Source organism: Anopheles maculipalpis, chromosome 2RL, assembly GCF_943734695.1.
Source record: "Anopheles maculipalpis chromosome 2RL, idAnoMacuDA_375_x, whole genome shotgun sequence".
NCBI classification, from domain to species: domain Eukaryota; kingdom Metazoa; phylum Arthropoda; class Insecta; order Diptera; family Culicidae; genus Anopheles; species Anopheles maculipalpis.
Window position 1 is genome coordinate 196,245 of NC_064871.1, and position 26,783 is coordinate 223,027.

The 26,783-nt window shown below is 36.6% G+C and overlaps 2 protein-coding genes across 2 annotated transcripts in view; both read left to right on the forward strand.

Annotated features, from left to right (window-relative positions):
- The window catches only part of LOC126556954 (myogenesis-regulating glycosidase), a 259,937-nt gene that overhangs the window by 20,361 nt on the left and 212,793 nt on the right, over nt 1–26,783 (forward strand). The window lies entirely within an intron of this gene.
- On the forward strand, nt 870–2,225 carry LOC126559942 (uncharacterized). Its single transcript, XM_050216103.1, has one exon. It carries the CDS (start codon nt 870–872, stop codon nt 2,223–2,225), a length of 1,356 nt encoding a protein of 451 aa, XP_050072060.1.

Below are 26,783 nucleotides of genomic sequence, written 5' to 3' on the forward strand. Positions count from 1 at the left end.
CATTCTGAAGCCACAGCACGATTGTGGTTGAGCCATGAGGACGAATACTACGATTTACGTATGTTCACCTGTTTTTTGTTGTTGTTTTTTTTTTGTCATGCTTGTCTTGTTCTAGCTTGGCAAGGCAGACAGGTGAGTTTATGTTTACGACCTAATGCTGCACCCTATGAGTGTAGTGGGATGGGTGGTTTCACTCAGTTTTCATCACTAGCGAGTTAATTGAAAATTCCGGTACGACGCATCCATTGTGTTGCCATGAGGGAAAAGAGATTGAGTTTAGTTGGGTTATTCTGGTTCTGGATTGTATGTGATTTCGAGCGTTGAATTTCGTACAGCATTGTAGTTGTACTTCCAACTCAAAGCAGCATATAGACACGCAACGCTTTTTAAAATTAAAAAAGCTACATTTCAGTCGTGTCGTAACATTAAACACATTCGGACGTGTTCTTGGTGCACTTGCATCCCAGCATATAACCTATGGAAGTCAAATAGTGAAAGTAAGTATTTTATGGGATCAACTGAAAATGTGATTACAGTGTTGTGCCACGTTTATAGAAGTTAACGTAAGAACGTAAGAAAAATATGTGAATAAATAGTTAATTCACGAATGTTATTTGAGATGTGTTCCAATCTAAATAGATGTCCATCATATAGATGAATGTATACATCAAGAGAAAACCAATGAATCGTGTGAGGAGTTTTTAATTTTAAACGATAGCACACACGGATGCCTGGTGTATTTATTTGAAAAATAAAACACAGACCAAAAACTGTAGAACTGCGGTGGAAGGAAATTTTATAAATATATTGCTTGTTGTAATTAACTTGAACTAATTATTTTTTTGCGTATTTTAGCACAACATAGAAAAATGGCTGACCTAAATGGGGCAAAATGGAAATGTATCATCTTAGTAGGAGTGGCGTTGATTTGTTCTTGTGAAGGAAAGATCCCTCCAGAGAATATTGAAGCATTTGGTGAATACAAACTTGAGTCTGTGACAACCGATGTTGTTGAAGAGAAAAGAGGAGAGTTGGAACATCCCTACCACCTGCAGGCATTCACTTCTCATCCAATTGGGGACCATCGAGATGTTCGGCTATTCGATGTTACCTCACGTTCGCTCAGTGATTTACGAACAAATGCATGGAAAGATAATCTACCTACCAAAGCGAGATTTGTGAAACGTCACGCAGATGTAGATGCACCCACAGAACAGCCGAACGCTCAGGAAGATCCGATTGTAGCGGAAAAACAAATCATGCATCTGCCGCATAAAAGCTCAGAATTTCAAGCAAAGGTTATGCGTGAAGAGCACGATTCTGATGGCGAAGAATCAATTCAGATGATTCAGGAGGGTATAAAGTCACGCGCCCCCAGAGTAAACTTCGTCACACAGCAAACGAAAAAAATACTGCCTTCGTCAGAATCTCGTGACACATCGAACGACAAACTGATACTAGAGTTGTATCGCAAGCCGGTGAGAAACCTGAACTATGAACATTCCTTACCTCGAACATATGATTCCTTGATGGCAACATCTCAATCACCAATGTACCCTCGAGTGTACAACAGATATGATTCGTTCCATTACGACATGATGAATCGAATGCATCCTCCAGCACCTCATCGATACGATCACTATTACGAGCGTCGACACGATGTGGAAAATGACTCGTATTTCCCTCGGTACAAATTTCCGTACTATTATTATTATCCCGACAGGCGTTATGATGTTCCGTTGTACTATAGGGATCGTAACTATCTGTACATGAACGGCGTCGACCAATCTCCGCACGGATTCCCCATGTATAATACGGTACCCTTACCAACTACTATGATTCGATCTTCCGTACCTGCTATGCGTAATCGCCGAATAATATATTTTGCCACATTACCGGAAATAGTTCGGCCACGCACGAAGGACAACTTGAACCATAGACTAGTGCAAGGAAATCAATACGAACATTATAACGCCCAAGTACCTCAGACTGGAATAACGTATAAAGATGCTCGACCTGCGAAATATGACGGTAAAGGTGATAAGTATGTGAGTTCCAAGCCCATTAAAATTGTTCGTGAAGCAAATGAAGCGCAAACTAGAACGACTTTACTTCGAGATTCTCAGAACAAGCGGGAAGGGCTAGAACAGCGATACGAACACCGTTCACCGTTTGTTGAGCAAAAATCATACCTTGAGAAGAGGAGATTATTTTTACACAAATAAATATAATTTTTAAACAGCTCGTTTCATTTAAAAAGAGTGTCCACTCACTATTGCTTTTATATGATAAGCGACTTATGAAGCCTTTTGTTTTTAATAGTTTAAAAGGTGTTCTTGTAGAATTATTTGGTTTGTGAATAAATCTCAATATTTGTTTACGTTCTTGATAACTTGATAACTTGGGAGGAACTTAGCGATGTGGGTCAGCCCGATGAATAGGTGGAACAATGCTTGCCTTTCATTCGACAGGACCGGTATCAAATCCTATTTGGGCCACTGGTGGACACGCAAGCCGCTTGGGAGTAAATTTGTTCAATGGAAGCCAAAAACCAGATGAATAACATCCAAAGCGATGTTAGTATGACGTCAGGTGGTGGCACAGCCAACGTACTTCGGTTATTAATTATGTCAATTGTTCAAATCACGACATAGATCGGGAGTTTTTGTGATAATTATCAACAACGTATAAACGAACTTTTCACCAATTAAAACCCACGCCTTCGTCGTAGTTGATGTGCTCACATTAAAGATGAAAGGGGCAGCCTAATTTGATAACTTTGGAACATAGCTTAACAAACAAAACGAAAAACTATCGTGAAATCTTGTGCTTTGCTTGTTATTAATTGCAATTTTGTGTTCTGTTTTCCAATGTTTTACTTGATATGCGATTTGTTGCAATTGTCCTTTGCGGTTGCGTGTGGTTTGCGCTTCTGTTAGTTAATTACTTGTCTCATATAGTGTATAATTGGCGATTTTTCGGTGTTAATGGTAGACTCTACACCCAGGATACTGGTGAACGGTTCTGTGGTTGTGTTCTTTGGTAACTCGTGGTCAGATGATATCAATTCTGTTAAATGTCGAATGTTGGATGGTCAGCGCAATCGGAATGTTTGTTGCACGTAACACCAATTAATTAACACTCGCAAATGTTGTTCCACCTGTTTCAGAGATAAAATGAAAACAAATATAAACCAGAGCATTGTTTCTTTAACATTCTTTTTACGCAAACATATTACCACCTTAATTATGTAGAAAGGAAAAAATACAGTGACAAATGTAGGACAAACTATAGTAATTGACATTTAAAACACGTTAAACGTTATATCACTCAAATTTGTACTGATGTTGAGTAAAGTTGAGAGATGCCAATTATTATGAACGAGTTGAACGGGCTAAGCAAACATATTCAAACCGATGAATTGATGATGATTGCGAAGTGATAATTTGTGTTCAATATTTACTTGTATTAATTAGTTGCAATATAAACAGTAGTTTATGGTTATTGTGAGCAATACATACACAACACATGATTACGTGTAGTTTGATCATGCTTTGGAGGGACTATATAAAATGAATAAAAAAGTTGAATGTAAAAAATGAATGAAAAAAAAAATTGAAGAGGCAAAGCTTACTTCTTTCAAACAAATTTTAAGTAATTATGCTTTTGTTGCTTTTATTAATTTTTATCATGCTTTTATAAATACCACTCTTGATCATAACCAGACGTTTTAGTGAATAGATGATATACTTTGCTGTAAATATCGTAAAGTTAGCACACTCAATGCTGTTCGAAATGGCCTCTAAAACCAATTTCGCACTGTTTCGTGCTAGTGGAATTGGTGGGACTGGTTGTAGCTAGCGGAACTGGCATTAGATTTAAAATATTAAAATTTAATCAAAAAATCTCGAGTTTCCCAGACTGCTTTTCATCCATGTCAAACCTAACGCTGCACGACATTACACTGTAGCAGCAAGAAAGGGGGCCGATTACTGCCTTCTATCGGGATAACGTCGTCGAATTCTGATATCATACGATGTCATTACCTGTGCTGTACTTTATGTTTTTATATACGCAATTGAAAAGCAACATTTGTGCTTGATATCATCACCACATGTAGTGCAGAAATTGAGAATTGAACATAAACTTCAGTTATTTCCGTAAGAATTTCCGTTTAAAATACATAGGAGGGACTAAGAAGCATGCTACAGGTAAATCTTATTTTTATAGTTGTTTGGCACAGAACCAGAAAAGACTCTTTTTAAAGGGCGATTCAGTTACCGAGCATGGACATCTTCCAGATACGGTGACGTATGCATTGGAGATACCATGACGTACCTGAATAATACAATAGTTACGCCAACGCAGCAATGTATTTTTTTACTCGAATTCAAACATATATCTTTTTATTTTTTCGCAAAGCATAGCAGAATAATTTCGAATGCCTGCTTGATTTATGAAAGTGATGTTACAATTGTAATTTTCATAAGTCAAACACGAGTTTCCTCTTTGAATCGTCGAAACAGATTGATCTTTTATTTTTGACATTTTCATGACATTTCCCGTCTGACATTATTGTGACATCCACGATAAATAAAGACTGCGGTAGCCTCGAAATCAAGGTCTATTAATTATCGATTTTGAGATTACTACAACTCGGCTTTCCTGACCTTAAATTGTCCTCAATTTAATTTCATCCATTACAAACTGAAAGTGTTGCATCAGGTGTCTCTAGAACGGGGTCAGCGTCAGGTGCCACCCATTTTTTTAATTTATCTGCCTCAAGAACTCCATCGTAAGGAATCTGGGTTTGCTGACATCCCTCAATATCGCGAATTATATAACGATCGTTTGGTAAACATCTATGGACGACGTATGGGCCCCTAAATTTGGCTATTAGTTTTTTATTCGTATTTGGACTATTATCTACGTTACGAATGACGACGACATCGCCTTCTTGAAATTCAATGGCTGGATGATGGCTTTTTGCAAACTGTTCTTCGTTTTTCTTTTGTGACCTGATGATGTTTTCAGAAGCCTGGTTTCGTATGCTGTGTAGATCTCTTTGACCAAAATCGACTTTGTCTTCCAAAAATTCAGTTAATTCGTCCACAGCAACACCTCGCTGATCCACACCAAATAATAGCATTGAAGGAGTGAACAAAGTTGAAGAGTGTATGCTATTATTCAAAGCGTATTCTACGGAGAGAAGTTTGGCACTCCAATCTGAGTGGTCATGCGGATTGGTTGTCTTGCTTAACATTGGTCTCAACACTCGGTTCACTCTCTCTACTTGCCCATTAGCCTGAGGCGATGAGGTAGCTGTAAGAACGTGAGTGATTCCGCGATTCGACAAAAATTCTTCAAACTCATTGGATGTGAAGCATGTACCTCTATCGCTGATAATTCTTTTAGGGCGACTATAATAGGCAAAGTATTGTTCTAGTGAATTACATACACTTCGGGTGTTAGTTGTAGCGGCTGGATAGAGTTTCGTAAATTTAGTAAATGAATCTATTACTACCAAAATGTACTTTTTCTGTGATTTTATCGATGGTAAAGGGCCTAAATGATCGATGTGTATAGTATGAAAGGGAAGAGGAACTTTTGGTATGCTATGCAAATTCTTTAAATTTTTCCTCGTAGGTGCAGAATATATAATGCATTTCAAACAATTACGTATGAAATTTTGTACGCGCGTCTTCATCAAAGGAAACCAGTACTGTTTGCTTATAACAGAGCAGCACTTACTCACTCCTAAATGCCCTAACTTTTCGTGAGTATTTCGAATGATATTGTTTATCATTTCACGAGGTACTAATAATTGTCTTTTATGTGAAGAAGAAACTCTATAAACAACCCCATTTTCCATCGTGAATCCTTCAACCATCTCTGATTTTAATTTACTTTTAAGATCCTCAATTATTGGATCCCGTGATTGAGCGATTCGTAGTTGATGGTCAACATCAACATCGTCTGTAATAGCTACAATTTGCTTTCGGCTTAAAGCATCCACGTGCTCCATAGAATTTCCAGGACGATGCACTATGGAATAGTTATAGTCCTCCAAAAACAATGACCATCTTGCTATTTTCGCAGAAACGTTGCGGTTCTTTAGCGTCTCAACTAAAGAATTGCAGTCAGTGACTATTTTAAACGGAATGCCATGTACATAAGTGTGAAATCGTTTCAAAGCATATATAATCGAGAGTGTTTCTAACTCGTAACTATGAAGTTTTGCTTCGTCTGGGGAAGCGGTCTTGGAAAAATATGCAACTGGATGAAGCTTGCCATCTTCCTGTTTCTGAAGAAGCACTGAGCCAAAACCAATTGCACTAGCATCACAATGGAGCTCCGTCTCACAAGATGGGTTGTAAATTGCCAAAACGGGGGCATTGACCAATTTATTTTTCAGAAAATTGAATGCGTTTAGACAAGTGTCGTCAAAAACAAATGAGGTGTTTTGCTTCAACAGGTTACTGAGAGGTTTGGCTATTGTGGAAAAAGAAGAGACAAATCTTCGGAAGTAGGAGAAAAGGCCCAAACATCGCTGCACTTCCTTTGCGTTTTTCGGAACCGGATAATTCTGTATGGCCTGAATGTGGTGATCACTTGGGCGAACTCCCTTTGAGCTTGCACGATAGCCAAGGTAATCTAATTCCTCATAAGCAAATTTACACTTGTCCATCCGCAGTTCAAGGCCATTTTGACGAAGAGTGCTTAATACATCACTTAGCGTACGCAAGTGATCTTCGAAGTCAACAGATGCAATAATAATATCATCTAAATATACTACCAGCTGTCCATTGTCTATATACTTTCGCAAAACGTTATTGATAAATCGTTGAAATTGAGACGGGGCATTCTTCAATCCGAATGGCATCTTCACATATTCAAATTGACCATCTGGTGTGACAAAAGAAGTGTATTTAATTGAGTCTTTGTGCATTTCTATTTGATGAAATCCACTCTTCAAATCCATCAAAGTGAAAAATCGTTTGCTTCCTAAATGTTCAAGACATGTATCAATGAGTGGGAGGGGATAATTATCTCGGATGGTTATCTTATTAATTTGGCGGTAATCCACACACTTGCGGATTTCGCCATTTTTCTTGCGCACTAAGACAATCGGAGAAGCATACGGGGAACTGCTGGGACGAATTATACCCTTTTCAAGAAGATCATTTACTATTTTCCTTACTTGATTACGCTCAACAATAGAGAGGCGTCTCGGTTTGCTAAAGATCGGAGTGTCATGCATGAGACTAATTCTCATTGCGTGATTTCTTTTATCAGTTTCATTGAAAACATCATCAGGAAGATTACAGTAGTTGTCTACTACGACTGAGTTAACGGCATCTATTTCGTTTGGTTTTAGGTGTGTGCCAATGTCTAGTTTATAAGTTGTGTCTTGTATGTCAATAGCGCACATTTTTTCATACGTTTTTCGGAGATCTTCGTAACTGTCATTAAAATAGCCATTATTAACTTTGTTTAGGTTAGAGTTACTTATGCCACATACTTCAGCCTGAATGAAGCTCTCTACTACTTTTGAGGGAAAGTCGTCACTAGTTAATATGCTACCTTTAGCCTGTTCCATTGAGACACCTTTGAAAATGCCAAATGAGCGCAAACGCGAAATCACAAGTGGTTCCAGAAAACTTATATTTTTATTATTCATTTTTGACAATGCTTTTGCAGAATATTTACGAGAAAATACACACAAGTGAACATTTAGTTTCTGCAGTAAGTCTCTACCCACAATTACGGGCCAAAATATTTCATCTTCCGGTAGGATGATAAAGCTATGTATTACCATCGTATTATGGAATCGTATGCGGCATTTTACTACACCGAAGGATGTTAATTGACGATTTCCAAGACCTCGGAATCCAGAATTACACGCATGCCTAAGAAAATTAGAAGGCACTAATGCCTTACTGATGAAGCTCTTCGAGCTACCCGAATCAAAAAGAGAACACACTTGTGAATAACAGGCCTGACGCTCATTTCCAAAATCAAATGCAACACTTACCTCCTGTTCAGCATCTAATATATCTCTCTCTCCATCATGTTCACTGACAGCAGCAGATGTCTTCTTTTGCCTCTCAGGGCAGTTCTGGAAGGTATGTCCCATTTGATGACAATGAAAACACGATCCAGCCGGTCGGCGAGGTGAAGGGCAGGATCCCTGGTAATGTCCGATTTTAGAACAGTTGTAGCATCGGATTTCCTCAACGGTGTTCTTTTTCTGCACAGCTACAACAGGACGAACAGATGTCTTCGATGGAGTATTGTCTGTTGAACTGCATTGGGGGCGAATCTTCTCGTATTTTTTCAACATTTGTTGGAGCTCATTTACAGATTTGGCAGCAAAACGGATAGCAGCCGTGTTTATTGGATCCCCGATACCATCAATAATGATATTGATTAGATCCTCTTCTGCAATATGGTCACTGGCAATTTGCTGCATCTCTAGCACGTATCTGGTAATCGATTCGTTGCGGACAAGTCGTCGTGCTCTCAACTGTCTGAATATGTTTTCGATGGATGGAGTTTTCTCGAAGGTCTTCAATAACTGCTCCTTTAGTTCGGCGTAAGTCACCACATCAATAGATTTTGCTAACAATGCCGCTGTACCCGTTAACAGGCGACGAGTATTATAGAATTTGGCAGACTCGTCCATGTTGTACGGGTTAAATGCTCGCTCCAGCTCACGGAGCCATTGTTCAATTTTTACGTTGTTGTCGCCGCTGAACTTGTCTATGAATTCCTCGAACTTTACTATTGTCACCGATGATGACGCGTTGGAATTGCTACGAGCCTCTAGCTGCTTGATCTTTTCTCGAAGCTCCAATATTTCGAGTTGTTTTTGCAACGAAACTATTTCATCGTCTGGTTTCATCGATGTTTCCTTTGCGGCACTCATCACAACTAAAGTTTCGGGAATGGTATTTGCTTCAAATGTTCCAGACGGGTCTGCCACCATTTTGTTCGAAACACCTTCACCATGCGTTTCAGCAAGCGCGTTCTTAACCTCACTTATGGGGTCGGCAGGAGCACCAAAGACGCTAGCGTAAAGCTGTCGAATTTGGGTGATTGTGGCTGTTTCCGGCACTGTAACTTCAGCGTGCGAAAGGGCACAAGTCATCTCATCTCTTGTCGGCATTTTTACACTAATATTCACAGGATTTGATCCCACTTCTGAGTTGTAATTTTCATAAGTCAAACACGAGTTTCCTCTTTGAATCGTCGAAACAGATTGATCTTTTATTTTTGACATTTTCATGACATTTCCCGTCTGACATTATTGTGACATCCACGATAAATAAAGACTGCGGTAGCCTCGAAATCAAGGTCTATTAATTATCGATTTTGAGATTACTACACAATGTTGATTGTAAGAGAGTGTTAAAATGATCAAGCGTTTCCTCTCTTTTCTTGGCCAACGACCGTCTATATAACTAGGTCACGCCGACTATCGCTTGGCCTGCCGATAGATTATATATAAACACGTAAGTTTGGATAGTAAGTCTTCACTACGGGATGGGATTTGAACCCCGGTCTTGCCGATTGAAGACCTGCGTCGATGTCGCCTATACCACCGGGGCCGCGGTCGCTTTTCAAGTGTATTATGTATTTAAGTAGTTGTTTCGTCCGACATAATTTGCGGACGGGACTCGATACTCTGTCCTACCATGTGAAAACCGACGCCGATATTACCTCGGTCACTGGATCGGCCTTTATCAACACAGCGAAATGGGTGAAATCAACACCCGAAATAGACCATCGCAATCGATAAAAGCAATTATTGTGACCATCTGTGGGCGAGTAAAGGTACTTTAATGTGGTTTTCATTCTTCATCGTTCTGTATCCGAAAGTGTATCATCGAATCACAAAACAAACGGCCTTGCTAATTTCGCTTGAAATACAACACTTGAGCGTTCCCAAGGCTAAGAACTTGATAATGTGCATGCTTTTACGGTTAGCGTTAGCTGTGTGAGCAGGTTGTTCTTATTTGTTGTACCGGCATGATTCCAAGCAAAGGGTTTCCAGTTTTGTTGTTGCTGTTTTTTTTTATATGCTGTTACAGTTGTTCTGCACCTTTTTATCCTTTAACGCAAAGGAGACACGGGATAAAGGAGTGATCGTTTACGCACTTTACTTTACTCATATGGAATAGATTATTTTGTTTCTAATGCTAAGCAAAGGTTGATGGTAAAGTTTGATTATTATTAAATTTAAAAAAAAATTTTTTTTGTATTTCAATAAAATGCACAAGCATAAAATTAAAAAAAAACTTAACACAAATGGTCTATTTAAATGCACTTTAATCTATCGTTATTGTTCCATAAAGTTTCTCTTCAGAAGAATTATGACACGCTGCAGTTCTTACCTCGTGAAGCTTCTGTTGTTACAGCTCAGAAAACAGTTCCCATTCTACACTGCATTGAGATTTTATCGTAGGTTATCGAATTTCTTGCACAGTCTTCAGTTTCCCTTTTGACCAAAATCCGACCCAAACGAACCGGAACGTTGATGTCCTCAAGACTCCAAGTTAGATTATCGCGATTTGCCAACTGTCTGTCTGCAGAACCAGATTCTCGGTCGGTATGCTTACACCGTGGCCTTTGATAAGTTTAAAATCAAGCGGAAAAAAAACCAGCCATCCGTTCCGAAAGCCGTCATTTTTCATCCTTCACATGTCAACGGTGACAAAACGAGCCGGACAAAATGCTTCCCTCGGCGAACCGCCCGCCGGACCCGGACGGATCATTTAAATCCATTTAAGATGGTTGTCGTTTGCGTTTTGCGGGATGTTTCGCGTACCAAATCTGAATAAATCGCATTATTTCTGCAACCCGACTGAATGCAACATCATCAGAAGAAAAGAAAAACAAAAACGCAAGTAAAAACGAAGTGATGTCAAAAGCATCCGGCTGATCTCGACGATGAAATGTATACGACTCTCAAAAATGCCGCATCGGTTCGAAACCGTGGTCAAAGAACTGTAATGTCAAACTTTTGATAGGACGATACATCTTCACGATGAAGATGCACGCGTGCACGACTTGATAATCAAATCTGTTACGAAAGCGACAATAAGCCTCTTTGTACCATTTATAAGTATGTCCTGTATGTGATAAAAGAACAAAGACATAATTTCGCTACACATAACAAAATAAAAACCTCCAACATTAAGAATCCTCCGCTTGCTACTCGGTTCTTAGGTTCAAAGGTACTTATAACAGTGACATTTAATTTATTCCGATTCATTAATTACAACCATCTATAGGGGTTTTGTTTTCCACTTGTCTTTCATCGTCAACGGTCAAAGGACAAACATCTTCACTACCATTACCACCGCAGAAGAACGGTACACAAAGAATACAAATTAACCCCAGTGGCAGCAGAGTAGAGTAGAATGCGGCACCGAATGGGAATGTGGGGCTCGGAAATGTTGTAATGGGGGATTGTGTCGTTAGTGCTACAGTGTCAAAAGTATGTTGCTTTGCTTTTATTTATGCTATGGTGTACTGAGATACATGGGAAGCTGGTAGGCAGCGTACATACGGAAAACCAATAAACTGCGAAGGTTTGAAACCTACCGACATTTCCTATGATCGGCATCAACTGTTAGGCATATGCAAGTGTTCACACATTTTTGGTTCATTAGTGACAATAATCACACGTTCGAAAGACGATAACGATAAGGAAACTGTGCAACTCGTACAACGGTTTGTAGCTCGAAACAAATTATAATGATTGTTGAAACATGACTGAGAAAGTTTAGTGAGTTACAAGTATATATATATTCTATTTTGTGAAAGAAAAGTGCATCGATGTTGTACAGAAAATATTATTATATAATTTTTTTAAACAAACATTTTCTAGTTTTGATAAAAATGTTTAGCCAAACTATTGGCTAAATATTAAACGAACAAGCTAAAAGAGATATAGACAAACAAGCAACGAGAACTGGTCAATGTCCGGGCCCATATCAATGCTATGGGTCAACTACTATTTGCTGCAAAAGTCAAACAAAATTAGATAATATTTGCCTGCTATATGAGCAAATCAAGGCATATTGACTGGTGCTTGAATTCTTCTTCTGTTCTCCTTTTTATTGTTATGCTTTTACGCATGCTTTTATTTCAATTTTCCATGCCTTTTAAACATCTGTAGTTGTTTTTTTTTGCGATGCTGCTTTTTTGGCGATTTATCGTGAGCCTTGTTGATTGTCCTTTTTTTTCTTTCTTTTGTATATATTTTTCTTCTTCGTTGTTTTTTCTTCCCTAAGCTATTCCATAAGAAGATTACGTCCGTAACTGCCACCACCGCTACCATGGAACGGAGGTTGTACTCAATCACTGTAGTGTCCCTAATTTAATGCTAAATTATTAAACATCTGCGGTTGTCTTAATAACTTGTTTAGGTGTGGATAGCGTGTTAATAAAATAATAAGTGATCAGATATCATTTCCACAACAACAGGATTAATTTTCACAAAGAATAACAAATACATATTTGTACAAAATTTATACGTCTGAGTTCTTTATTAATAACGAAAAGCTTTTAAGTAACTCATTTGACAAATACAAAGCCAAAAATCAGGTTTCATGATTCAAAAAAGGGACGCTTAATTGGTTACTGTTGCATTGAAACTGAATGTGTGTGTTAAAAATCAGCTTCCTACGGTGCTTGTTGCAGTGAATAGGCAAGTTATATGTTTTTGCTTCATCATAAATCACCTTCCAATTATTATCAGCAGCATAGAAGGATCCGGAAAACTGAAATGTCTACGCTAGCTTTCCTTTCACGATTTAATCTTCTATAGTAAAGAAGACCACGTAAAGTAGGGGTGTTCTGCTTTTCAGAGAATTCTGTGCAAGTGTCAACGGTTCAGATGATTAAGTGGCCAACAAAGTTGTTTGTTCGCATACTTGAAGTCTCCGTAACTGTTGAGAGTTGCTATCACCATGGTAAGGGTTCATCTTTGGGTAACCTTCTGATAGCATAATATATCTAGCTATATTTTAACAGCTTTAATGAATAAAACCTGCTTGTGATGATAATGTGATATGTTGATAATGTTATAAGTAAAAGAAGACCTAAGGTTGAGCAAAGGGTACATGGTGAAGCATACTTGCATGAAGTAAACATAGCGTTTCATGAAAACAAATATATTTTATTACAAATCAAAGGTGTTCATCGTCAAGAAGGAAACATAGTAAAAGAAAGTATAAAATAAAAGAAGAGCAACGAACTAAGGCGGATCATGGAAAAAAGAAAAATAATTTGGTTGCAAAGAAAAAAGCCGCATATGCTTGGTTGTTCCAATAAAAAATACAGCCACAAAAAATTAGGTAAGAACAAACATTAATACAAGTCAGGATAACAAATTTCCTTGAACATATTACGTTAAAAAATATGTATTTCCGTAATATGTGTGTCCGATTTGACTACAGCGCTCACAATAATCACTTGATGTCACTTCAAACTAAAGCAAATTTTGATTTGGCAAATGTTTTGTTGTTCATTTCCTGCTGCAGTCGTTCTGAGTTCTGAAATGAATACTATTTCATTCAACATTGTTTTCAACAAGCAGAAATGCTGCCAGATCATCCTTTTATAACAAAAAAAAAAAAGATGTATTCAACAACATAAAATCACCAGAAAAGAGCAACCCCCTTTCTTTGAAGCATAAAAGGATCCCTTGTTTCTTTAGTCAAATATGAAAGGGAAAAGGTCAATCAGGTGGATTAAAGGCTAATGAATTATGTTAAGTGCGCTGTTGTCCCTGCAGTATGGTTGAAGGTGTATGGTTTGGCGGTTTGACGTTGAGGTAGTTTGATTTGTCGAGCATCAGCCACACACGTGGGTCGTAAAATTTTATGAAAACAGCCGCTATGTTCTTGTGCCTGCTTTTTTTCTTTTGGCAACAATAAAAAGCACTTCAAATTGAATACGTCAGTCGTACGTGATCTGAGAGTGCGATGGGCACTTTCCCTTCATTTGAATGATATCTACGAGTGTTGGTGAAGAAACGAGAACTTCTGTTTTCCATCCAGTGGTTCTGGAGTGGATGTATGTGTGTGTATTTATGTCGTTTGGCGAAGGGTGGAGCAAGGAAAATGTGTTTTCAAATAGTCCTTTGAATTGATTCTGTTCTTGTGGTATATGCGGTGATCGAACGAGAGTCAGTTTAACATGACAAGAGTAATGGTCATTATTTTCGCACATTCCGTCATCAAAAATGTATAATGTCGTTTGTTTAAACGATTATTTGTTGAAGGTGCGCGATATTTGATACGTGTAAATGTTGGTTTGTCATAAACTGGTATGCTTTACTCAACTCTTCGTTTGCCTATTACCATTGCAAATGATTTGTTGTAATGATGTATAATTTTTATATATATTTTGTATTGCATTCTCTATGATTGCAATGGGTAGTAAGATTTTTGTTCCTGAAGATTGTCACTTGGTTGGATTAATTTATACTTAGCAATTAAGTATTGCTACAATGCATGATTGATAGGGTAAGCATTCGAGATAAAAATTTTTGTTTCTATGTCCAGAATTTCATTTCTGTGTTCTAGGTTTTGAAGAGGGTATCGTGATGGAGGATATCGTTTTGCTCTTATCTAACAGCAACATGCGGAGAAAAAAAACATTGCAAGAAGCATCTGTTAACACCAGCTACTGTACTAGTCAGGGCTGGGTAAAGTGTGTGAGTGCTAATAAATTGAATGACATAAATTAAGAGCCATCTGAGACAAAGCATGATCGATTGGCGCTCTCCTGACCAAAACCAGACTAACGCCACCAACTATCGTCAATCGGCCCTCATGGGGATTGGCGTACAGCGTCAACAGTGAAGGTATTAGAACGCTGTCAACATCACAACGGGTGGAAAAGAACTTCCTGGCGAGATCGACACAATGGTCGAAAATCACGTACAAACTTTTTCTATTTGCAGTCTATTAATTCCCTTGTTTTTCTTTCCGTACTAGTTTTTCCGGCTCCAACTTTTGCTTCCGACCTTTATCTATTGCGGTCAACGGTTTTTGTTTCCGTTACAGAAGACTCCTGCCGATATCGGACAGCACCGCAATGACAATAGCATCTTTGCGTGTCACAGATTCATTACAACTTAAGGTTATGGTGTGCGCATGTTTTCGCAAAGAAAGTACCACGTTGTCATTTGTGATATTTTTTTTTGATTCATAAAGGACGGCCTGGCCGTATTGCTGTCATTTGTGATATAAAAGTATACAAAATTTGCAAAGAAATCCCAAAACTAAATATATAATCAATTATCCTGAAATCTTTTAAAAATACTTCAGTCCATTATCTTTCTACTGTTTTGTACAATTCTTGGACGAGTGTTTTCAATGCTGTTTGAAACAATGTAGCAAGCATAACGTTAGAAATAAAACCTTACGAGTCTTACATGAATAAAGAAATACAACCATAACAGAAAATGTTGTAAACAGTGAAGCGTTTAGCCTTAGTACTAAAATGTATATAAATAAATAAATAAATGAATAAAAAAATAAAAAAATAAATAAATAAATAAATAAATGAATAAATTAATACATAAATAAATAAATAAATGAATAAATTAATTAAATCATAAATAAATAATTAAATGTTTAAATAAATAAATAAATAATTATTTAAAGCATTATAACCATGTATGTTATCCTTCGTTTTTTTCTGAGGTAATTAGATGAACAGTTAACAAGTATAGCAACGTAGTATTTTGTTCGTTTGTTAGTAGTTGAAGTATGCGTGGTTTTTTTAAAATATTTGAGTTTGACGACTCTCCACCTGTGAATGTCTTGTGAATTTTTATATTGGTTTGGAATTCGAATTTTTTTACGTTGGTTCATTTGCTTTAATTTTCCAAACTTTCACTTTCAACAATAAACGATAGATTTGTTTGTTAATGCTATTTGTCTAATATTATTTTCTGACGAAAAAACTCCAATAAAAGAGTTCTATTTATTTTTCCATTCAGCAACAACGGAATAGAACGAAAACGTTAACACCTCTCGATTCGTATAGCGCTAGTGCTGTAGTGTCAGCCATCTATTTACTGCCAATGGGATCAAGGGACACAACTAATTAGTGTTGGCCATTCATCCCAATCTTATTTATTGCGCTACCTAGAAGTTCATTACCGTTAACAGTGCCGAGGTGGTAGTGTCCAACAAGGTTGAAAATGCGCCACCAAACTAAAGATGGATGGACCTGATGCAACCGTAACGACTTCACTTTCCGGAAACACGTTTTCTGTCGAAAATTACAACAAAGGGAAGGATCATTACGATGTGTGTGGGTATGTGTTGTCGCCGAAACACGTCGTTGGATGGTTGAACGACACTAACGCGACTACAACCGGTCAACGTTTTCGCAACGACGAACTTCTTCACATTTCCAAGTGCAAAAGAAGTCTTTTCCGTGCAATAAACGTGGTAGGTGCGAGTATTTATGGTGCGGCCAGGAAAAATACATTAAATTTATTTCCTTCATCCTCAATGAGAGATGAGGTTAATGAACACTACTTCATAAGATCGCTCTTAGCGCCCAAGACTGATTGGAAAGGGAATGATGGGAAAGGCTCAAGACTGGTCTTGAATGCATCTTCAAGATGCAGAGAATGCTTGGGTATTGTCCTTGGTAAGGACAACCATCAGATAGGAGGATGGACTGTGGCAGCCCTTTCAATTATAAAACGTTCTATGTTCACCTTATCCTTCCGACAAAAACAATCATGTTGCTTTTCGACTGATGGGATGGCCCGCAAAAATTAGGAACTAAGCATAGTTTTGGGTTAGTCTGTATGTTAGTGCGTATTTACAACACGACTGTCATGTTTTTCAACAAAGTAAAGGTAAAACCGCATCAAAAAGTATAACTGCAAAACATTTAATTTCTGTGGTTATAAATGTTTCGGTGTGAGACAATCACTATCATATCGCAGATTTTCCCTCAAAATCTAAGCAACTAAACTGATAACCGTTTCCCTTTCTGTGGTTAATGAGCTACATCTGTAAACGGTTTACCCTTGTAGAGAAAAACACATCCGCCGTTAGCGAAAATCTGTTTCATCCCAAAAATTTTGGTGTTAAGTGGTCGGAAGTGGTTCAGCTGGGTAGGTGTAGAAAAGAGCTCTTTCTCGATATTTTTTTTTTTTTCTAGGATCCGTTTGGCCGCTGTCTATGGCCTGTTCAGTTGCGTTTCAACGTGCTAGGGAGTGCCAACTTCTATTCCTTTTCAAGCCTCCAAGAGGTTTAATCCGCCGCTGTACATCAAAGATAAGCAAAATGTAAAGAAAAAGCGAAAGTGGACCAAGTGTAAAATTGTATTTTGTACCCATGCATGTACTACGCATCTAAAAAAATTAAGCAAAAATGACTGCTACTATTGTATACTAGCAACTAAAATAAAAAGTACCTTATAAAACAGAAACAGGACAATGAAGAGTAATCAGAAGAAGGAAGATTAGAAATCTTACCTTGGTCCCTATTAACCCAGTTATGATTGTCGGTCTTGGTCTGTTTTGATGACGGGTAACAAAATATAAATTACCATTACCTAGAGGGTAGGGTATTCGAATATGGTCTTAAATTCTCAAAGCCTCTATGAATAACAACAAATTACTATCGAAATTAAAAAATGAAAACTAGAACGTCTAAAATTTGAGACAATTTGCAAAATCCTAAAGTAAATGGTTCTTTTCCATTTCCCATCAAAGCGTTCAGGAATGCTTTGAAAAGAAACTATTTAACTGCAACTGGAATGATCAATACAGGGCCCTGTATTAGTTTTTTTTCTTTTCCTGTCCTCGAGCAATCGTTTCGAGCGATTCCTTTCAAGTTGTGGCTATCGTTGCCCACTAGTCGCCTTGCCGTGTGTCTTGCGCTATTTGTTTTGAGATGCTATGATCGCCTGTGGAATTTAATTTAAATTATTCAAAACTACCCCTAGATTGGCCTCAGCCCGGTTAGCGGTAATTTGTCTGCTACTTGCCGTCACCCTCGCCGAAGTCGACTCTACTTAGTTCCAGCTGACGTCGGGTCCAGGAGGCTGCGGATGATTTATTTCAAAACATGATTCAGCGGTGGAGAACCAGCAGCGCAGGCAGTCAGTCAGGATCAAGATTTAAATCAATTATGTAGCGGAAAACGAGCCGGAGGCTGGTTGGCTGACGTGGAAGCGAACTCCCGTTCCGTGGCCGGAAATCGACTAAACTGTTACAGTTTACAAATTGAATCCGCTCGCCTGTAGCGGTTCGAAACACCCGAACCTTCTGCAAACAAGATTACACTTAAAATTAGGGTTGACATTCGTCCATGACGTTTGGGGTCGGTGTGGCATGCAAATGTTTGTTCATCATTTCAACCAAAAACCATGTCCTTCTGCTCGTTCCTGCTTAGCTCTGTCTGGTTGGAATTTAGCTTAGTGCAACAGGACGTTGGTTCTTGTAAGATTTTAGTTTAACATCATGCCAACAATACTGCCACTAGCCATATACATCGTGTGATCAAATGAGTGGCAAACGAAATCAAAACAGAAAATGTTTTCTCCCGTTTTCATTTTTTACGTTAGATTGCCAAAGCAAAGATATATTCGAGGTTTCCTGAATCCTGAAAAGGTTAAAAAATGATGTCGCTCCTATGAACTTTTCTCTGCTGGCACATGCCTTTTTTATGGTTTGATGACTTTTGGGAAGCCACCTTTGAATCACAGGGTGGGGTTTCGCGGACCCGAAAGTTATTTTCGAAATGAATTTTTTCTTTGATCTAAGCTTTATGGAACTCTCCGTTGACAAAGAAAATGAGAACGAGATTAAAGTGAATCGTGTTTGAATAGTTAACAGTTCGGCTAGCAAGAGAACGGAGTTAGGAACGCTTCGCGGTGTATCGTCTTTGAAATCATTTTCCGTCCATGGTTCTCGATTTCGCCAAGTTGTATTTTGCATAAAGCAGATTTTAGTGGATGATTAACGTTAGATTATGAAACGATTAGATGAAAATTAACGTAACGTCATCGTTCAGTTTGTAAACAAGCAAAATTACGGCATTTCTTGGATTCCAGCTCAATGCTAAATTATTCACTAAGTACATTGTTTTAATCTCTGTCCCACGCCCACAGTACTCAAACTTGTAAACAATCCATACAACTCAATAGGAAATAACTTGGTAGAATCCTTTCAAGAGTTAAAAAAGTTGATAGAGGTAGAGAAGTTTGTTTTTAATGTATAAATAATTGCAGGAGTTTCAGATTTTTTGAGCAGCTTGTCGGTTGAAATAGTTACCGGAAATAGATTTTAGGTGGTGTTTGTCGTAATTCCAAAAGTGCGTCGCCATGAATATTTTATCCTGTTTTTATCTCCTTACTGATTGCCACTCAAGCACGTAGCACTCATAGGCAACGCATAGTAATCTCATCGAACCTTATTGATTACTTGATGAATAAAAGTACCGTCATGTTGACTTTGAATTTTAAACGTCAACCATATTGCTCACGAAGCCATATATGGGTCCGTTATGTTGTATGTTATTCCTACGGTGAAAATAACCGTTGTCATTTCATTTGTCGTTTTGTTAGAAATGTCCCGAGTACAAAAAAACTAAATGTAATTAAACAGCTTTGGAAATAGTCATTTATCTTCTTTAGCTTGTCTCTAGTTTTAGCATAGAATTTGATGCCATGCATGTTCTGGGTTTCATTTTTTATAAGCTCCACAGTTAATGCGTTGATGATGAAAAGGGCAATGACAAAAAATGGTATTATCTTTGTATCGTACTTATTAGTGCTCGTGGTATACAGTAATAGTATTTGTTTGTCTTATTCAGTTTTACAATGGACGCTGATGTTGCCCAGCTACATTGAGATTTCATCTCCTACCGGATGCATAATATTAGTTTATTTTTATTCTTTACCTTTACTGGCTTTACTAACATTCTTTGGCTTTGTTTTACTCTTTGCTGAATAATCAGTCCAACGTATGTTGTTAACATGCAACATGCTTTGTGAATTGGGAATGCTTTTGCATTGGATGTAAATATTGAATACTTCGTTCTCTTGTTCGTATTCCTAATGCATCGTAGTTTTTCCTAATTATGGGCGATCCGATGGCAGAAGCTGTAGCAGCGACGGCCTTTATACCGACAAGACCGTGTATAGAATTCGATTTGAACCGTTTCCCCATTGTGAAGACCATAGGCCGACAATCGAGTATATGCAGACGATAACACAATTTAAAATCTAGCAACCGCAGTCATCGGAGCAATGTGACACTGTTTTTGGTGTGTGTAGGGTTAGTTTAGAATTCGATAATGTTTTTTTCCGTGAATTGGTCGTAGAAAGTATTGAATTTTACAGTATTATGTCGATAAGTACGTTACAAAGTTCTGTTAACATGTTGTCTTTTTTTCTCTTTAGAAGCCCTTAAGAGAATCTCATTATACCCTTAGATCTACAAGGTCCACTCAAAGAGCAATTCTTTACATGTTCTATTAAACGTTGCGTTCTACTTTGTACAACATTGCCTTGTGGAAGTGTTAATTGCTGCTTGTTTTGTAGCGCAGTTGTCGCTGTCAAGGCACTGGTGTTCTTGTGGTTGAGTTAGTTTTGTTAACATGATAATTGTATTTTGTATGCGTTGCAGTAAGCATTGTGTACATTTCTTCAAGCATTTGTTTAGCCTCTTTATAATGTGCCTTCTTTAAGTTAAACATATCACTTTCGCAATATTCTCAGAACATATGTCATAGAGGAAATCGGCAGAAGATGTTAATTTGCTAAATAAGCGTCACTTACTCTTCAAGATAGACATAAATCAAGCCAAACTCACAACGAGCAAGTAAGTCCACGTCTGTTGAATTATATTGTAAATGAGTAAGACTAAAATAATACCAAGAAGTTTGTTCAATTATCATCCCAGTGTCAGGATGCAAACATAAAGTAAAAATATTAAGATGTATGCGCTTGTCAAAAATGAAATAGCGATATGGAAACAAGTCGTTAATTATTTTGATACACACATGTCTTAAACATTTCAGATTTAACAGGAATCACTGTAATGGAACTTGTCATCATATGTACTGATGTTCCTCGGACTTAGGCGGGTTTTTGTATTTTCGCTTATTACAACTTTATTTTTCCACTTTCGTTTTATTGACACAGTTGGTAAAGGACCAACTGTGTCAATTGATATTATGTTAAATGATTTTGCTGGAGTTGATGTAATTATTTATTTTATTTATTTATTTACATTTGATTATTACGGTCCAGTGCCGTATTGTGAAAACCGCTTCTGTTGAATAGATTTTCAAATATTGATAAGGCATTTCCTCCTTATTGTTTGCCTTATTGAGTTGATGTAATTATTGACTTTTCTTTTGTGTGCCTATTTACTGACTTTACATATGTTGCATTTCTATACGTAACTTTTTGTATCTTCATATTATTCCATTTGAATTTTTCACGAATTTTCAAATATAATCTGTATTGCCCTATATGACCTCCGGTGGATGTGGCATGATATTCTTCCATTATTTTTAACTTTTCTTTCTCACTTGTTATCCATCTAGGTGGATCAAACTAAATTATCTCGTAACCGAAAATTGCTGTGTCTGCTATTTCCTTTATTGTTGTTTGAGAGTAATATTCGAATAATTTGTCTACAACTGAAATCGCTACATTGTCTCGATTAAATTCCGTAGCAATTTGGGATATATCTAGAAGAGCAAGTTCTATTTCTTGACTTCCATTTTGGCCTTTAGAATTGTTAAGAGGAATAACCCTTTTCCAAGTTTCTTATTATAGTTGTGACTACATACTTTGATTTCTATTCCATTTCTTTTAACTTCTGATTTAATTTTCAAAATCTTATTAACTTCTGACGGTCTATCAGTCTTCCAAAATACTTGAATAGTTACTTTTTCTTTATTTCTTCCAGCTGTTGGTGTATCCTTTACTTTCTTTTGCGCATTTATCATTGATCTTGTGTTGACTGCTAAAATTGAATTTTCTTTAATACTTTTAGTATCTTCATCTTTAGTTTTTGGTATTAATTCTTTCAATTCGTCTGAGTTGTACACGATTCGTGATAATGCGTCTGCTGCAACATTACTTTTTCCTGCTACAAATTGTATTGTGAAATCAAATTCTTCCAGATCTAGTCTAATTCTAGTTAATTTTGATGTTGGATTTTTCATTCCAAAAAGATAAACTAGTGGTCTATTATCTGTTCTGATGGTAAACTTTCTTCCATAAACATATGGTTTAAAATGATTTACTGCCCAGTATATAGCTGCTAGTTCCTTTTCTATTATACTCTTATTCCTTTCGCCTTTAGTAAAAGTTTTACTTGCGAAGGCAATTGGAAAATTTTGCCCATTTGTTATTTGGGAGAGAATTGATCCGCACTCAAAATTTGATGCGGCTGTAGTTATAATAAAATCTTTGCTTAAGTCTGGGTATTTAAGAATGTTTGGAGAAAGCAGATGCTCCTTTAATGAATCGAATTCTGTTTGTTGCTCCTCTTTCCTTTCGAAAGGTGTGCCTTTCTTTAACAAATCACTAAGTGGCTTTGCAATTTTTGCAAAGTTTTGTATAAATTTTCTGTAATAATTACAGGAAGCTTCGAATCTTCTAACTTCGTCTGCGTTAGTTGGTATTTGAAACTTTCTTATTGTTTCGAATTTGGTTTCACCAGGGTATAATCCCTGGTCCGTTATTTTGTGTCCTAGATATGTAACATCTGATTTAAAGAATTTACACTTCTTTGGGTTCAATTTAAGATTGTAGTGTCGTAATCTAATAAATACTTGTGTAAGATTTTCTATATGCTTTTTCATTGAGCTTTCTATTACTATAATATCATCGATATAAATGAATGCTATTTCAGGTGTCAGGTCAGTCATCGCTATTGCCATCATGCATTGAAAACTGTTAGGACTTATGTTTAGTCCAAAAGGCAGTTTTGTGAATTGATAATGTCCTTTTGGTGTAGAAAATGCTGTATATTTGCGCGAATTTTTTTCCAAAGGGATCTGATGGAATCCTGACATCAAATATAGAGTACTGAAATATTTTGCTTTTCCTAATTGATCTAATATTGTGTCTATTCTCGTAAGCGAAAACTTATCTGGTAGTATCTTTTTGTTCAATTGCCTAAAATCGACTACTAATCTCCATTTCTTATCGTTTCCTGTCCTCTTGGGGACAAGAAGAATTGGTGAATTGTAAGGGGAAACGGAGTTTTCTATTATATTATTTTCTAACATCTTATTTACTTGCTTATCTATTTCTTCGCTTTGAGAATGTATTTGTTTATAGTTGGGTGTATACGTAGGAATATTGTCTTTAGGAATAATTGTTTGCCTATAAAAATTATTAGTTGTAATTGGGTCTTCATTTAAACAAAATAAATCTGAATATTTATTTACTAGTTTACTTATTTCTTGGCTAATAACATCTGGATAATTTTTTTTATTGATTTTACTTAATATTTCTTTAACTCTATGTATATTCATTTTAGTTTCTGCTACTTTATAAGTTTCAAAGTTATTAATTGGTTCTATTGTAGCGTTGAAAATTTTCGTATTTATGGTAGTATCTTTTTCAGTAGTATTAATAAATTTAATATATGGATTATTCTTGGAAACTATCGTATTAGCGCAAAATATTCCGTTTGTTATTTCCTGTGCGTGAACTACTGAATCTTCTTTTAAATTCTTTAAATCTATTCTATGAATAATTTCACTTCTTGCTGGAATTAAGAGTGAACTTTCTTCTATAGGATGAGATATAGAGATTTCATTGATATTAAAATTTAACAAAAAATATTCGTAATCTATGTTATATTAATATTTTGTAGAGAAATCCCTTCCTAAAATTCCATCGGCTTCTATTTCTATGGTATCTGGAATCAAGTGAAATTTATGACTAACTATTGCGATGTTAAATATTAAATCTGAACTAATTGTGCCATAAGTAATTAAAGCGTTTTTTTTTGTAATTTCTGTAAGTCTAACTTTGTTATTGCTATCGATTTCATGCTAAGATCTGATTTTTCCTATTTTAAATAATAATACTGCTGCTCCTGTGTCTATAAATAGTGTGCTATACTTATTTGCAGCTTTGTCTACTTTGATCGTAGTTGAATTATTGGCAGATGAATTCAATCTCATTACCGGCAGCTGTTTTATTCCTGCCGGACTTGGTCTAAAAAATTATTCTCTTCCTCTTCTTCTTCAGCTTCAGTAGTAAATATTCTACGAGCTTGATGATTTGAGAAGTTGTTGGGCTGTGTATCTTGTCTTCTAAATTGATTATGTTGTCTAGGGTTCCTGTAGAAATTGCTATTTTTGTTTCTCTTTGAGGAATATGCATTCGAATTCATTCTATTTGGATTTGGACTTTCAAAATACCTCCTGTTAGTTCTGTTTTGGAAGTTTGGGTTCGAGTTCGAGTTCGAGTATTTATTATAATTATTTGTTTTACTGTTAGGAAATCTATTGAAATTATTTGTTGAAAAATTTTGGCTTCTATTAAAGGCTAAAACTTGATTTAAATTATTGTTTTCGATTTCGTTTTATAATACCTTTTGTGTAGCTGCTGTAATTGATGGGTATTGTCCGACTTTAAGTAGAATTTTTGTTTCGCGATTGGTAATTTTCTCTTTAAGCGTGTCAACTCCGACTTTAACAGCCATTTTGTTTGCAATATATATTTTGTTTGCAGGAAATATCCTCAGGAATTTTTTGTTCTAGGTAAAGTCCTTTTAATTTGTTAGTTAAAATTTCGACCTCTTCACAAATTTTAGTGGTTTGTCTTGCCTGGATAGTTTTTAATTGATTGATGACCTTTTCGAGATTTGTTTTTTCTTCACATCTTACTTTTATATTTTCTAGGATTTCATCGATTTTGTCAAGATCTCGTGGTAATCCTATTCCGGCTTTCCCTGTTATTCGTGTTTTAATAAATTTAACCAGCGTTACCTTTTGATCATTTGGAGAAATCTCTTTAAGTAAGTTTACAGAATTTATAAAAATGTCGAGATTCTCTTTTGATCCATCATAAGTTTGAACAAGGGATGTTGCAATTTTAATATCGAAATGCGCCATTTTCAATGTTTGGGAATCGTTCAGTTTTGTCATTTGATAACTATTTATGTGAAATTCAATTACAGTAAAGTATTCGTTGCATACTCTTCGCTTATGGAAAAGCATACTCTTCGCTTATGGTCTCTTCGCTCACGGTAGAATTCTTTGGTAAATACTTAAATTTCTGTGCTAATAATCTTAACTGGAATAATTTATTTTTTAACTTGCTCATTAAATTTGATCCATTTTATAATAACGACAATCATAATAAATAACAAAAATAATTGACATTAACGTTTAAGTCCAATCAAATTATTTCGCAAAGATTATAATTTTTTTTGCACTATAATTGTTCCTTTTTTTGACTGAATATTCATATACATATATCCCATAGTGTAATTCTGCAACACCTGGCTTAACGACACTTATAGTTTGCGTTTCCTACGGCATGCACGTTGTGTAATTTGACAGCTGCTCGATGTGTATACCGCGATGGCGTCTATTGTTGGCTGTTTTCTCGCGTGTTGCTCGCGTTCTATCGTTCTTAACGCTTTCCTCGTTTTGTGTAGTGTTCGTTGTGGAAATGCTGCTGCTGTTGTGATTACACCGGATTTTTCAGTTTAGTTTGGTTTCACTTAGTGCACTTAGTTTCACTTTTATAAAAATGTTTCTTGTGCACTATTCTGATTGGTATTCCGGTTCGGTACTTATGTGTCACTGTATGTGTAAAGTTGTTGCTTTTTTATTCACATATGATTTCATTTTTAGCACTCCGCCGGTGATGTTCCGGGATATTTTGCATGTGATTCTTTTATTTTGAGGTGAGTTTTTCACAGTTGTTGTATTACGGAAATATTTTGTGTTGCTGTCACTGCACATTATTGCATCTCAATTTACGATGCGTATCGGCTTTTGTGTGTATTAATGTAATGTGTTGTGATCTAAACGTACATCACTGACGAATATTTTAGTTTTTTGTGAGCTTAGTGTATATGCAATGTGCATAATAGTGTTTACGACGGATCTGCACTCACGATTGATTGCGATACCTTTTACACATACTTTCGTCCACTTTGTATACTATGGTATTTATGTTTTCGAAATCTAAATTTTAGCATAGTGTTTACATACGTTGTCCAACGGGATTTTTTTAACATGCAGTCTTTCGTTATGCTGAAGCATTTTGTTCGTATTTTGTTGCTTTGGATCTGTGTCACGGTCGCCATGTAGTGGAACTTGTCATCATATGTACTGATGTTCCTCGGACTTAGGCGGGTTTTTGTATTTTCACTTATTACAACTTTATTTTTCCACTTTCGTTTTGTAGTTGGAATGCTTTCCTCAACCTGTTTTGAGTTGGAGAAAAAATTTCGCATACAAAATTTTGCTTCGTCGTGGATCTTACAAACTTCCCAGATAGTAATCACGGCTGTTTTGATATCTGGATAACTATCTAAGTAGTCGTCTACGTAGTGATTTTCAACAATCGCCTTTACTGCCTGGGGATAGATATTTTTAAAACGGAGTACATTCTCGTTCTTAACAAACTGAGCGCAAGTTGGCGAGCAAGTTGCTTCGAACGTCATCACTTGCATAACGTAAACTTGTGGCACATCAGAAGGCGACTCTAGAAATAGGAATCTTTGAGCGTGTTGA